General features: G+C 37.8%; 1 protein-coding gene across 4 annotated transcripts in view; it reads left to right on the top strand.

The window, feature by feature from the left end:
* Window positions 1-15,640, top strand: part of gpc6a (glypican 6a) — a 168,786-nt gene that overhangs the window by 95,021 nt on the left and 58,125 nt on the right. For all 4 annotated transcript variants that reach the window (XM_057832554.1, XM_057832546.1, XM_057832538.1 and 1 more), the window contains exon 3: window positions 7,074-7,465. In XM_057832554.1, the coding sequence (XP_057688537.1) occupies window positions 7,074-7,465 (392 nt within the window). The remainder of the gene's footprint in view (window positions 1-7,073; window positions 7,466-15,640) is intronic.

The raw sequence follows: 15,640 nt of genomic DNA, 5'->3' as shown, positions 1-15,640 counted from the left end.
CACCATGTTTGACAGTGGGGATGGTGTGTTCAGGGTGATGAGCTGTGTTGCTTTTACGCCAAACATATCGTTTTGCATTGTGGCCAAAAAGTTCAATTTTGGTTTCATCTGACCAGAGCACCTTCTTCCACATGTTTGGTGTGTCTCCCAGGTGGCTTGTGGCAAACTTTAAAGGAGACTTTTTATGGATATCTTTGAGAAATGGCTTTCTTCTTGCCACTCTTCCGTAAAGGCCAGATTTGTGCAGTGTACGACTGATTGTTGTCCTATGGACAGACTCTCCCACCTCAGCTGTAGATCTCTGCAGTTCATCCAGAGTGATCATGGGCCTCTTGGCTGCATCTCTGATCAGTTTTCTCCTTGTTTGAGAAGAAAGTTTGGAAGGACGGCCGGGTCTTGGTAGATTTGCAGTGGTCTGATGCTCCTTCCATTTCAATATGATGGCTTACACAGTGCTCCTTGAGATGTTTAAAGCTTGGGAATTCTTTTTGTATCCAAATCCGGCTTTAAACTTCTCCACAACAGTATCTCGGACCTCACTGGTGTGTTCCTTGGTTTTCATAATGCTCTCTGCACTTTAAACAGAACCCTGAGACTATCACAGAGCAGGTGCATTTATACGGAGACTTGATTACACACAGGTGGATTCTATTTATCATCATCGGTCATTTCGGACAACATTGGATCATTCAGAGATCCTCACTGAACTTCTGGAGTGAGTTTGCTGCACTGAAAGTAAAGGGGGCAAATAATATTGCACGCCCCACTTTTCAGTTTTTTATTTGTTAAAAAAGTTTAAATTATTCAATAAATGTTGTTCCACTTCACAATTGTGTCCCACTTGTTGTTGATTCTTGACAAAAAAATTAAAATTTATATCTTTATGTTTGAAGCCTGAAATGTGGCGAAAGGTTGCAAGATTCAAGGGGGCCGAATACTTTTGCAAGGCACTGTAGGTTCTGGTCAGCCTCAAGGAGTCAGTAAATGGAGCGAACAATAAGAACTTCCAAGTTTAAGGCTGAAGGCGAGCCATCAAGTGATGCATTTGGTCTGCAACAGCCGTTTTTCTTGTTTATTGCTGCATAAGTTATTAAAGTATTCTTATTGAAATGTATTTTCACTGAAAATGTCATTATACAGTAAATGTCCAATTAATGAGGATAGGTTAACTTACCTTAACTAAATCAAATACCACCTCGACAATATTGTCCCCATCAATGTGTAGTCTTGGCAATGTTTTGGGGAAAAATGCAAGAAGAAAGAAAGAAAAATTGATAAAAAAAAAAAGTTTTTTAAACGATTTCTTTTTCCACTTTACTCCATGCAAGATGCAACTTTGGGATTCCGAGAATGTCTGTGAAAGAATGGCGATGGAGCCAGTGACAAAAGGACTGGAATCACATGTAATTACTGTCTTAGGGAGCCAGGTGGATTGTTCTGAGGAATGCTTGTCGACAACGTTCACAGTTCATTCTACAATTAAGATTTTTGATTGACTACCGCCTCTCTTTGTTTCATCTTCCAAGAAAAGAAAGAATATTTTTCATTTTCGTAAAACAGGAAGGCGACGAGATGTTTTAAGGGTGCCAATTTGTTATATGTGCTACTTGAAAGCTTGCTTTGCCATACTCTCTGTAAATAGCTGAAATAAATCAAGCTAAGTGTTTCTCTCTGCTAGCATTTCTCCAAGCCTTTATCACTGTGAATGTCTTGGGGTGTCAAAATGGAGGGGGGGGGGAGTTTTGAAAATGTTTTTCTTTAAAGTAATTATCTTATATTATAAAACTGGCTGTTATCGAATACTAATCGACCCCTCCTTAAGACTGCTGCTCCTCAATGGCCAAGAGCCAGAATGTGAGATTTGAATCCTAAAATACGGCTTTGAACCAGCTCCACAAAATCAATAGCCCTCTCAGATCCAAGCAAAATTGACTTTCTGTAACTGCTATTTGTAACTATCAAAACTGATTCATATTATTGTATAAGTTGTTATTGATGATATTAAAGTTATCCGATCAACAAAAGCATATGATTTCTTTGAAAATACTGATTCCAAAATTACTACCATTAAATATTACTGCACCTATTTTTTTCTTCTTTTTTTTTTAAACATTGGTACAAGCAAAATATGGTAGTTTCTAATACAGAAGTACTGTTTATTTTTATTTTTTGTCGGGGCATTATACACAAGAGTGTCAAGGAATTTCATTATGTTTAGGGACCTACTGTATACACTCAAAAAAATGAAACATGGTATTTATGCAAGAACCTTATTTCAAGTAGTTTCATACAACAGCTTTAAGTAACTATTAAGTTATGTAGTTAAATGAAAAATGCATAAATGATTTCAGTAAGACTTAATAAGCAACTTGAACAAGTTAAGCAATTCCTATTCAAACCTTTTACATGCAAAATGTGTAACCACCTGTTGTTCTCTTGTAATAGAAGTGTTGATTTTAAAGATGCATTGTGATGTTGTTAATATTCTGGATGAGTGGGGCACCCTAGTGCAGAACATGGGCTTAACTGGCAATTGTACCCTACCGTTCCACTCATGAGAGGTAACAGAGGGACTCTACATCCCTTTAGTAAGCACAGAGGTCAGGCTTACTATTATGTGTTTTTCAACCGAGCACACTCCAGCTACTGAGAGACAACACTACTTACAGTCGTGGTGTCACTTAACCCACAAGTCTTGCTTGCTTTGTTTTCTGACACATGCACTTAAACTGGGTGTACCTGATTAACACAGCTAGTACATTTAACTCTGCCAGGGGAGTCTGTGTTCAACTCACTTAATTGACACCGCGCCAAGAGCGATCTTAACACTGCTAGTGTTAAAACAACACCCAAATCAACACCAATCAACTCAAAAATAATTTACACCCAAAAATAAACTCCACAGTTTGCTTTGTACGACAACCTCAGAGGGACAAAAGTCACAGGATTTGTGCAATTATGTTACATATATATTAAGCAATGCTTTTTCTTAAGTGTTTTAATTGACTCTCTTACATGATAAATACAACAATGGGTTCAGTAACTTGTAAAAACACAAAACTAATAGGTACAGGGTGACCCAAAAAGATGCGTACCCATGAAAATTTCAATTGTGACTTTGATTAAAAAGCTATTTATTTCAAATTACAACCACACATTATTCAGTTTATGGAAGACCATTCACCAGAGTTTCAGCTATTTCTGTCAATTTTTAGTCAATTTATGGCTTTCCCAAGATGTGTTCCAAATGTCCACCATTCCGTTGCAAGCAAACCTGTACTCGTCTGACAAAGTTGTCAATCACTTTTACACACTCCTCTTTCGGGATGGCTCTTATTTTTGCTGTGATGGCAGTTTTCAGTTCCTCAATTGTTTGTGGATTTCCCTGGTATACATTGTGTTTGAGGAAACCCCACAGATAAAAATCTGGGGGGTTGAGATCTGGTGAGTGCGGGGCCCATTCCACATCGCATCTTCTGCTTATGAGTCTCTCTTCGAACCTCTGCCTCAACCAAGCAATGGTTTCGTTGGCTGTATGAGGTGGTGCCCCGTCTTGCTGAAACCATTGTGAAGCTCTCACAACCCTTCCCAACCCGAAAGAGGAGTGTGTAAAAGTGATTGACAACTTTGTCAGACGAGAACAGGTTTGCTTGCAACGGAATGGTGGACATTTGGAACACACCTTGGGAAAGCCATAAATTGACTAAAAATTGACAGAAATAGCTGAAACTCTGGTGAATGGTCTTCCATAAACTGAATAATGTGTGGTTGTAATTTGAAATAAATAGCTTTTTAATCAAAGTCACAATTGAAATTTTCATGGGTACGCATCTTTTTGGGTCACCCTGTATATAAATGAAAAACACCTATTTAACCACTTCATTCATTTAATCACTTCAATCATTTACTTTAATCACATTACATATACATCAAGCAATGCTTTTTCATAGGTGTTTCAATTTACTCCTGCATGATTAATACAACAATGGATTCAGCAAGGTGTAAAAACACAAAACTAATGTTTATATACAATGAACAACACCTATTTAAAAGTTAAAATTGTGCATATGCATTTTTTGAGTGTAGAATATAGTGCTACTCCCCTTTGAGTATGTACTGTAGTTTACTGTATTTTGTCAGGTGTGGTTAATCTGTATGCATTTTATTACCTGAAACCCTGATTGTGGCTTTTCTGACAAAGAGTGGCCTTTCAGGCGTGCATGTTTTCTGTCTTGCCAAGCTACTCGCTGGTTCTTACTGTGTAATTGCTTCTGCTCATTTGAGGTTTCTTCTCCTGGTTGCTAAAAGAGCAACTGTGTTGAGCGTGTGTCCGTGCGTATGTGTGTGACTCATGATATCTGTGATAGGTGGCAAGTAAGTGTGTTTGTCGATTGACTAAAATCTATATTTGCTTATGTGCTGTGATAGAATTGACATGTTGATTAATCAAGTAACAAATTCAACCACAGTTCAGAGATGACTTCACAAACTTTTTCTGTCATCATGGTAACACTCTTTCTTCGAACCACACTCAAGTAAAAAGTGTAAGGAAGCACGGGTATACGGGATTATCTTAGTGTAAGAGTGCAGCAACTCAAAACATTATCATTCCATATTTGTAAATACATGTTAATAAAGCACATTATTATTTCCTGATTAAGAAGCTAGACATTATAGATATTTAGCTTATACCATAGCAGAAAATATACAAGCCGGATTCGGTTGAGGTTGGGAAATTGTGTAAAATGTAAATAAAAACAAAATACAACGATTTGAAAATCCTTCTCAACCCATATTCAATTGAATACACAACAAAGACAACATATTTAATGTTCAAACTGATAAACCTAATTGTTTTTTGCCAAATAATAATGAACTTAGAATTTCATGGCTGCAACACGTCCAGTAGAAGTTGGGAAAGGTGGCAAAAAATACTGAGAAAGCTATGAAAAGCTCATCAAACACCTATTTGGAACATCCCACATGTGATCAGGCTAATTGGGAACAGGTGGGTACCATAAAAGGAGCCTCCCCAAACATGCTCAGCCATTCAAAAGCAAGGATGGGGCGAGGTTCACCACTTTGTCCACAACTGCGTGAGAAAATAGTTGAACAGTTTAACAATAACATTTCTCAAAGCAAAATTGAAAGGAATTTAGTGATTTCAACATCTACGGTCCATAACATCATCAAAAGGTTCAGAGAATCTGGTGAAATCAATGCACATAAGCGCCACGGCTGGAAACCAAGACTGAATGACATTGACCTTCGATCCCTCAGACGGCACTGCCTTAAAAAAGGATATCACCAAATGGGCTCAGGAAAACTTCAGAAAACCACTGTCAGTAAATACAGTTCGTCACTACATCAGTAAGTGCGGGTTAAAACTCTACCATGCAAAGCAAAAGCCGTTTATGAACAACATCCAGAAACGCTGCCGGGTTCTCTGGGCCCGAGCTCATGTAAAATGGACTGATGCACAATGGAAAAGTGTTTTGTGGTCTGATGAGTCCACTTTTCAAATTGTTTTTGGAAACACTGGACACTCCGGACCAAAGAGGAAGCGTACCATCCGGACTGTTATCAATGCAAAGTTCAAAAGCCAGCATCTGTGACGGTATGGGGGTGCATTAGTTCCCATGGCATGGTTGACTTACATTTCTGTGAAGGCAACATAACAAGTACATACAGATTTTGGAGCAAAATACGTTGCCATTCAAGCGACGTCTTTTTCATGGACGCCGCTGCTTATTTCTGCAAGATAATGCCAAGCCACATTCTGCACGTGATACAACAGCGTGGCTTCGAAATAAAAGAGTCAAGGTTCTCCCCTGGTCCACTTGCAGTCCAGACCTGTCTCCCATTGAAAATGTGTGGCGCATTATGAAGCGTGAAATACGATAGAGAAGACTCCGGACTGTTGAACAACTGAAGCTGTTAATCAAGCAAGAATGGGAAAGAATTCCACGAGATGCTAAGAGAATTAGTCTCCTCTCTTTCGAAATGTTTATTAAGTGTTATTAAAAGGAAAGGTGATGTAACGAAGTGGTAAACATGCCCTTTCCCAACTTCTACTGCACGTGTTGCAGCCATGAAATTCTAAGTTTTAATTATTATTTGAAAAATAAAGTTGAGCATTAAATTTGTTGTCTTTGTATTGTATTCAATTAAATATAGGTTGAAAAGGATTTTCAAATCATTGTATTTTGTTTTTATTTACATTTTACACAATTTCCCAACTTCAACCGAATCCAGTTTGTAGTTAATGGTTAATTATTAGATTTGATTAATTTCTGAATTATCCAATGAAGGATGAAAGAATACAGTTTGTGAAAGATAAAGAAGATATTTTTCGTAATTTTTTATGATAATTGGGCTCTGAATTGATTTTTTTCAAGAACATGAAAGGAATAATTGAAGCTTACCATAATGTTGATGCATATATACATATCTGTGTCTAAAAAGGAAAATCTTAATGTACATTATAATATTTCATTACTTATGGTCTGTGATGTTTGTACTTAAATACGGACTTTATGACATAATTATGCACATTGCACATTGTGGCTGGACTCGAAAAGGACTGGTCATGCCCGATACCCCCGCAACCTGACAGAGTTTGAGCAGTTTTGCAATGAAGAATGAAGCAAAACTGCAGTGGCCAATGTACAAGACTGATTGAGAATTATGCACACAGACTCGCTACTGTGATGCAGCCAAAAGTGCATCTACAAAATACTGACTTGAAGAGGGTGAAAAATTATGCAAAAAATTATTTTTATCTATATAGTTATATATCGTCGACATTACTCTGGAGAAATCTGTTTTCACTTTGAAATTAAAAATGTTTTTCCAATCAATTTTTGTGGTTAAAGTACCAAATTGTTTTGACCATGATTGATTTTGAATTCTATAAAAGGGGGAAACATCCAAGAGGTGAATATTATGACAGACACTGTATGTGAGCCATTTGTTAATTTAAAAATGTATTACATAGTATAAATGTCAGCAATATAATATATGTTTTTTTTTTTTCCTCTTCCATTTTCCCTCTTTCATATCAATCCATGCAGAGTTTTTCTTGGAACTCCTGGACAATTCAGAAAGGTCTCTGAACAGCATGTTTTCAAGGACATTTGGGAAGCTGTATATGAAAAACTCAGAGGTGTTCCAGGATCTGTTCACTGAGCTCAAGCGCTACTACACAGGGGGCAATGTCAACCTGGAGGAAATGCTCAATGATTTCTGGTCTAGACTGCTGGAGCAGATGTTCCAGCTACTGAACTCCCAGTACCACTTCACAGACGATTACCTGGAGTGTATCAGTAAATACTCAGATCAGCTCAAGCCCTTTGGAGATGTGCCCAGGAAACTGAAGGCTCAAGTCACAAGGGCCTTGATTGCTGCACGGACATTTGTCCAGGGCCTGATGGTTGGCCGGGAAGTTGCCAACAGAGTTGCCAAGGTGAGTTAATGTTGCTTTTTGTGATTTAAGTGTGTGTGTGTTTAAACTGAAAGAAATTTAGTGGAGGAATTAACCTAATAGTATACTATGGGAAAATGCAATTAATTGCATTTCATTTCAAAACAGTACAAAACCAATTAGCTTTCCAAAAACCTAAAAGAGCTTAAAAAAAAGAAGGGGGCTGGGGAATGCAGACTACACTTTTAAACTGAACGGTATTTTAAAAAAGTGCAGACTTAATGCCAAACTCTTGGCACATTCCTGTTTTGGGGGGAAATATATGTTGTTCGGAATATGAGCCATAGCTGGCATTGATACATAATTTATTTAAAAAATATATTTTTTTAGAATATTAGTTGGATGTATAAAAAAAAAAAAAAAAAAAAAAACATTTTCAAAATGGATTGGGATGTCACTAGAATGTGGTTGATAGGGAATACTTTTTTTTTTTTTTTTTTTTTTTTATCATTTAAATGAATTAATTTAACCAACTCTCAATAGTCATTATGTTTAGCTTTTAGCATGTCAAGGAAAATGTGATTTAAAAAAAACAACAAAAAAAACATCCAATAGAAAATGGTGAATTGTGCAAGTCCTAGACCTAACAGGCACACACAGTCAGGATCAAATCCCACATTCCCTGCCCCATCATCAATTATGAAGTACAGCCAGGAAACAGTGTGGCATCGCTGAAGGCTGTCAAGATGGTGACCGCCTATAAACTGGAGGTGAAAAGTAGCTCGACATGACAAATCACCTTGACCCAAGAATTACCTCCTCTTCCCACAGCTTTCAGTGTACAAAGCCCTTAATGAATCTATCTCTAGTATAACTGTAGCTGGTCACTGATTCAAGGCCAATTTCAAGTGATCACATCACTATTGATTTAAGGCCAGTTTCAATGTCTTTTTGGATTTTTCAATACTTCGTCACAGAAAGTGTGCAGAAATGACTTTCTGTGCATTTTGATCTTGCACACAATTAAGATGGGCACGTACTGTACAATTATTAGTTAAAGGTGTTGTGGTTCTATTTAGCTGAGGCACAGAGAGGGGGAAAAATTACTCCAGACCAGAACTGCCAAACAAGGACACTGGAAATTAAGAGCTTTAATGGATGTTGTAACAAAACCTAACATGAACTCCTTCACCTCAACTCAGAAGCAATTCACAAGTGGTTGCCCATGATTTGTTTTTACACACTAGCAGTAACAAAAAGCTCCAGAGAGAAGTGTGGAAATTAGGTCGCTGATTCTGCCAGGAAACAAAAAAAAAAAAAAAACAGACGTAATGTGTCTGTTTTTTCATGAATTTAAAATATTTATTTGTACACTAACATATATTATTTGACAAACTTTCATTAAATTCCAGCATTATTGAAATAAAAAAAACAAATACTGTAATATGTTGCAATATTATTTGCAAGTGACAGATGTCGCTTGATGGTTTCAGTTTCCTCTTTCCTAAGGAACATATATATATATATATAATATACATATTATTGTAATAATGTAATGAGGGAGGAAACGTAGAGAAAACTTCTTTCAATCATCCTTGTCCAATTCCCCGTGTTTATTTTCACGGGACAATATGCAAACAGCGAGGAGCCGTGCATAATTACTGCTTTGCGAAGAAGTCAGAATAGAAGAGATATCACTCCATAAAATGGGATTTTACTGCGTTCCAACTGAACACTGTCATGGACCCCACTCTGGGATTAAGAACAGAATCTCTCTGGATTACAGTTTATGATGACCATTAAGAGTTTTATCCAACGGGTACTTAAAACACAGTCCAGTCACATTAAGACCTGCTCAGAGAAGATTGTGGGGATTTGGACCTTTTGAACGGTTTAAAGTTTGGTATTTAGAGCACTTATCACTTACACTACATGTGCACGGGATCCAGCCTCTTCCCTGGTGCCTATTGAGGCGTGATGATGGAAGGAAGCAGGGTATTTTGTAAAAATGGAATATTTTTTTCCTGATGGTTTAAACTGTAATACTGTATTTATCTCATTATCACGAACTGGCAGAAAATTTTAACAGTAAGCATAAGGGTTCTTCAATTAATGTCCAGCCATTTTATTTATTTTTTTCCTTTTCAATGGTTATTTCTGTTGCTCTCTATATTCTACATCACATATTTAAAACAGACTGTAGCATTCAGTCAGTAGCCTACTGTCAATATATATTTTTATATGATGCACTTAATCTGTAAGAATTTTTCCATTGTATATGGTATCTAACACCCAATCTTGGAAAGATGGTGGGATGTGTCACTTATTAACATTACTCTGTTGCTTCAATGACCAGGTTTCCTTTGAAAAAAAAAAAAAAAAACAGCATGTTTGTTGTGCTATAACTGACGAATGGAGAAATTAATTTGCTCAGAGCTTGGAATAAAGAAGTGCAAGCAAACCTAACGGACAGATTAGCATTTGATGTTGGTAATGGAGATCTGTGTTCTGAATTGGCACTTGGAGAACGCCCACTTCCTAATCACTCATATCTGTGTGTGACCCCTCACAATACCCGACCACAAACCCTGTGATTTGGTTTGGGATTATTTTTAGAAATATTACATAATAAAGATTTTTTTACCTGTTCAGCTGCTTGACATGGAGAATGGGAATCTGAGTGTCCTATTTGTCTGAACAGTTTTAATGTCTCACATGAGAGTATGATATGCTCTCATTGTGCTTATTTATTGTTTCATTTATTAGGAAAACACAGTGAACAGGAAGGGGTTATGGAGGGACAGAAAGAAAATTAGAAAAGGAGATAAAAACAAAAGAGAAGAACAAGCAACAACAAGAAATACATTCAACACCTACACTAATTATGGAATATATTCGTGCCATCGTTAGCTAATTTTATTTCTGGTTGACACCATGTAGGGGGCGGATGACTACGGAGAAAAAGGAGGGGTGAAGAGTCAGAAAGAGATGCAATTAGGTGGTGTGGAGCCTACACAAATCTGCAATGTGAGGTGTAGAACCCAGTATTATGTGAATCACTTGTAAGTGTGGATATGCTGATATCCTATTCTATGCTGCCTGACCAACAGCTAATCCTGGCACCGATAGTTTCTCTATTTGAGTGTGTCTAAGGCTAGGTTCATATAAATTGACCCAGAGATTCGGATTCGAAATGGTCCACTTCTGTGCGGCTTGTCTCATTCAGACAATGAAGTTCGAGTTCCTCACTCGAGTCGTAAAAACACGAAAAAATCAGATTCGTGCATTAAGACCTCCAGTATGAACCTAGCCTAATTGCACCCAGCCATGTCCGAATCCCATTACATGCGTGATAGTCCTGTAGACAAGTAGAAAAATGCTGCCCGGGGTCTGCCCCAGGGCCACAGCCCCTCCCCTGCCAATCGGGGGGGTGGGGGAGGGGTATGGCCAGCACAGCCCATCCCTCCACCCGCAGCTCCAGCAAGGGGACCACCGTCATCCCCCTGGGACCCAGCGTGGTCCCCTGTACCAAGCACACCCCCATTAACAGGCATTCTGTGAAGGGACGCACAACCACCCCACACACCCTTAGCCACCACCACCCACTTAACCGGCCCACCAGCCACTGGCGCAACCCCCCAACCAACATGGCACACCGCAGGGTACCCACTGGGAGTGGCCAACACCTACTCAGCCAGCGACCCGTGCCAGAGCCCAAGGAGGATACCTGGGCAGAAAGGAGAGGGGAAGGCAGAAGCAGGGAAGCACCGAGAAGCCAGCAGGGGGCAGCGCAGGACCGGAGCCCGACCACACACCCCCACAACCGGTAGCCCAGATGAAAAGGAGGCCACGCCCCGGAAGCCATGCCATAGAGAAAATGTGTTGGACCCACCTACCGCCCTATTACTGTGGCTGCAAGGTAAAGGTGATAAATTGGCCATGAAACCGTCAAGGAAATACTCTTGCTGCTCCAGTACACCCATTTGCCAAATTGCAAAACCAAGGCTGGCATGAAAGTCCACTTTCGTCACATGTTACGCTGGAGCATACCGACAGTCTGCAAAAAAAGGACCCCTAACGTTACCTAAGAAATGAAATATCCACACACAATATTAGCTATGATAAATTAAATTTGAAATTAAAATAATCACAAAAATAAAATTATCACAGCGACTGTCAACCAGTTCAGGATGTGCCCCCTCCTGCTGGGATAGGCTCCAGCACCCTCAAGAGCATAAGCGGTACTGAAGATGAATGAATGTTAAATCATCAATCAAATATTGATCATTTACTCTTTGTGTTGTGGAGGTGAGAAAATAATGGGAGTTATTTTCTTCTTGTTGTTGTTTTGAACTTCGAACTGTGAAAATAAAATGTGTATCCGAAGATTACCAAATCAGTATATTTTCTTGTTTTCATTTATTTATTATTTTCACTTAACAACTCAATGTGCAATGCAATACATATTATTTAATATTGTGACCCTTACACTGAACCTCAATTGTACTGTGCACAATTTGCCTATTTTGTACGTATATATTTTTAAGCTTCCTTTTTTAACTTTATTTCTTTTGCACTGTAAAGGAGAAGCTCCTCCAATCTCGTTGTACATTTGTATAATGACAATAAACCCATTCTGATTCTGATTCTGAAGTGGTGAGAGAAACTAGAGACCAATTGTTATATTTTGTATGCTTAGTCTCACGATTAAGATTGCACACTGTCATAAACTATAACCATTCCTTCCTTTACAAAGTTTAGCTTTGGAAATATAATTTGCAATATCTAATCTTTCTCAAATTAATTCCCCACCCAAAAATGCACCACACACACTTGTCTCTCACCCTTTAGCTCAGCGTCTGTCTTGTCCTCTCTCGCTGGCGCTCACAGCTTGCCTGGGATGAGGCCTCGGCCTCAGTGCTGTAATGGCAGATGGTAACTGGCTCAAAAAAGGTTTGGCACATCATAGCGAAATGTGCTGCAGAAGAGATGCCTTTTTTTAATTAAAATATTTTGATCTGTGACGAACTGTACAATGTTGGAAGAATATCCAACACCATGTGTTTTGAAATACAAAGACATAATACTACAGGACTACAGGATGTGCTTGATAATGTGTTACTTCTTAATGATACTTACTCTCAAACCAGCCATATTGAGCAGCATGATACTCAGAGAAACCAAGAAAATCGATGAATTTAAGAAAAATATACTGTATCTCTTTCCTACTCAACTTTTTGTGACATCGAGACACCTTAGCTGACTGCGCCACCAGATAACATGATGTTTCTCACGTGACATCTTAAATCAAGCAGAATTCCACCACATTTTTATTTAACATGCTCTTAGAGTTGGTTGTCAGCATGTGTCCTGCCATTTGCTTGCAAACAAATGAGATCTCTTTTCCTCTGACATTTAGGATAGGACGCTGGCCTTCCCTCAGGTGGACAGAGAATGCATTTTATCTCAGAACCAGTGATGCAAAGGGACAACAATATATTCTATGCATGTCATGTAACCACAAGAGATGGTAAATGGCTCATGGTGCAGTGCCACTTGCAAGAGGCAGGCTTTTAACATGTTTGCGCTTGTCTCAGTAAATTAAATAAACAGTCCCAACTGCTGCTTTAGACATGCCACATAACATGGTTCATGTCAGGATAAATCAGTAGGTCCAACCCATAGTGCGCAAAAGACAGACAATTGAGCTGACTCATGCAGGTCGCAAGGGGGACCGCTGTGCTCTTTTATTGAGTCACACATCTGCCCACATTATTATTATTCTGACAAGACAGTCAGACATGCATTGATTCACAGCAGCCACTCTAGAATCATCTTAGGCTTCATCCTACATTGAAGATTAGAAGTACAGGGAGTCTTAACTTGAGGTGAAGGTTTTGGGGAAATAGAAAGTTCCATATGAACAAAATAAGTGCATCGAAAACCATTCAATATTCGGAATATTATAAAACATAACATAGATTTAGGTGAAAAATTATCAACTTTTATGTACATGAATGAGCTTAATAAGAACGAATAGTAATATTTACTTAAAGTGGAATAATGAGACACATTAATTTGTTAACTAATCTTTAACACTCAAAACAAAAAGGAAGAAATTATTTAACTACATTCTTAAAAAAATATTCTGATTAAGATGTTATAAATTTGCAGTGTAGATTGAATAGTGTAAACACAGAAAGTTTTACAAAAAGTTCGACTTAATTAAATACATTGTGTTTGTTCTTACCTTTTAAGTAAGCTTAAATCAATAGCATAACTTTAGCACATTTAATAATTAGGTAATAAATATTAATACTAGGGCTGTCAAACGATTAAAATTTTTAATCGAGTTAATTACAGCTTAAAAATTAATTAATCGTAATTAATCGCAATTAATCGCAATTCAAACCATCTATAAAATGTGCCATATGTTTCTGTAAATTATATATATATTCTGTAAAATAATTTGTTGGAATGGAAAGATAAGACACAAGATGGATATATACATTTAACATACGGTACATAAGGACTGTAGTGGGCATTTCACTCTACTTTCATTTAAATCTGTCTATGCTGTCTTCACTCCGAAGCGTCTACTTTTTCCAAAGCTAGACAGCTAGTGAACGACGCCTTAAAAATCAAACTTCTTCCTTTTTCATCTGATTTATTAATAAAATGGCCTCAAACCATTGTCCTCTTTAGACCGTAGTGAAACTACAAAAAAAAGTACACAAGAATTGCATTAGCAACAACGTTAGCTTGGCACGCTATACAGGTTCACTAAACATAAACAAAAAGCGTCTCATACAAAAAATATAACATTTCGCTTACTAACATAATATGTACATTCTTTACAACAACCATACTTACGGACAAATCTTGTCCAAGGATCATATAAGCACAACATTACAACGTAGGCGTCAGCCCGAGACGTCGTGCAGCCATATTGAACTAGCAAGAAAACAATAAACCATGTCGCAAAGCAACCACAAGAGTTCGCTGTTAGACAGCACAAAAAGCCTTGCTGTAAAACTTACCAAAAGGCAGAATACTGTCTGAGGGGGACATGTGCGTTAATTGCGTCAAATATTTTAACGTGATTAATTTAAAAAATTAATTACCGCCCGTTAACGCGATAATTTTGACAACCCTAATTAATACATTTAATATTATGTTTCTATTGCTTAAACATTAATGCAGCCGTTTCGATTAAGGCCTTGTGCACACATAGCAAGGCTTTTTAAAACCGCTCTGACCTCTACACCAGGAAGTAAAACCAAAAAAAAAAAAAAAAAAAACTACATACACACCACTTCGTTTGTTGGAATGTCATCAGCACCCAACTGCTAAAGTGTGATTTTATGCAAATTTCAAATTGATGCTGTCCCTCTCAGGTTGTCTAACTTACAATACATCGTGAACACCTTGTGTTGTGGCCGCATCGTATCATAATGGTAAAGCACTTGTAGCAAATGCACCATTAATGAATATTTCTGTCCCAGAGTTGACAAGTGTAACTGTTTGGATAATGTGCTAGTTTAGGGCTAGAAATAAGGTTAGGCTTAGACACATTACACCTCCGTCTTGCAGTTCACAGACAGACCCTTCTCGCGTTTTATTATTTTTCTCTTTTTCATTCATTTTGAAATGTTGAGTTTATGAATAAATGAACAAATGGATGAATATTATCTATGTGTTGGGGGGATTCGTGGGGGAGTGTAATTAATAAGCAAATTAAACTAAAAAAATGTTTGAGTTGAGTTAATGAACATTATTAACAAAGTGCCTATGACACGATAAAAAAAAATCTTAGATAGCATTATTACTGGAATTAAAATCATATTTTGAGACGATTCGACTATATACAAATATTTGGCAAAGCGCAGATGATGAGAAATGAGTCTTTTAATCTGCTGTTCGCGCTCTGGTGCCTCCATCTAGATGATGATGTCGGCGGTGTAGCGATTTCAGCTGATTTATTATTCAGCCCAATGGAGGAGGAAGCGTTTTTTCAGTGATTCTGGTTCACGTGTGGATCTTTCAAGTGATATTGTCAATTCAAGGGGAAGCCTTTGGCATACAGCCATATATTTTTGAGTTGTACTTGGAGAAGAAGGAAGATTCAGAGCAAACAAAAGGCTGATGACTAGAGTAGACTGTAAAAGTCATCATTGTTTTTTCTCTCTACTCAAATATTTTTACAGGATATTTTTT

This window comes from Corythoichthys intestinalis, chromosome 1, assembly GCF_030265065.1.
Source record: "Corythoichthys intestinalis isolate RoL2023-P3 chromosome 1, ASM3026506v1, whole genome shotgun sequence".
NCBI lineage: Eukaryota > Metazoa > Chordata > Actinopteri > Syngnathiformes > Syngnathidae > Corythoichthys > Corythoichthys intestinalis.
Note: the sequence above shows the minus strand (reverse complement) of the source record. Positions and strands in the feature narration are given on the sequence as shown.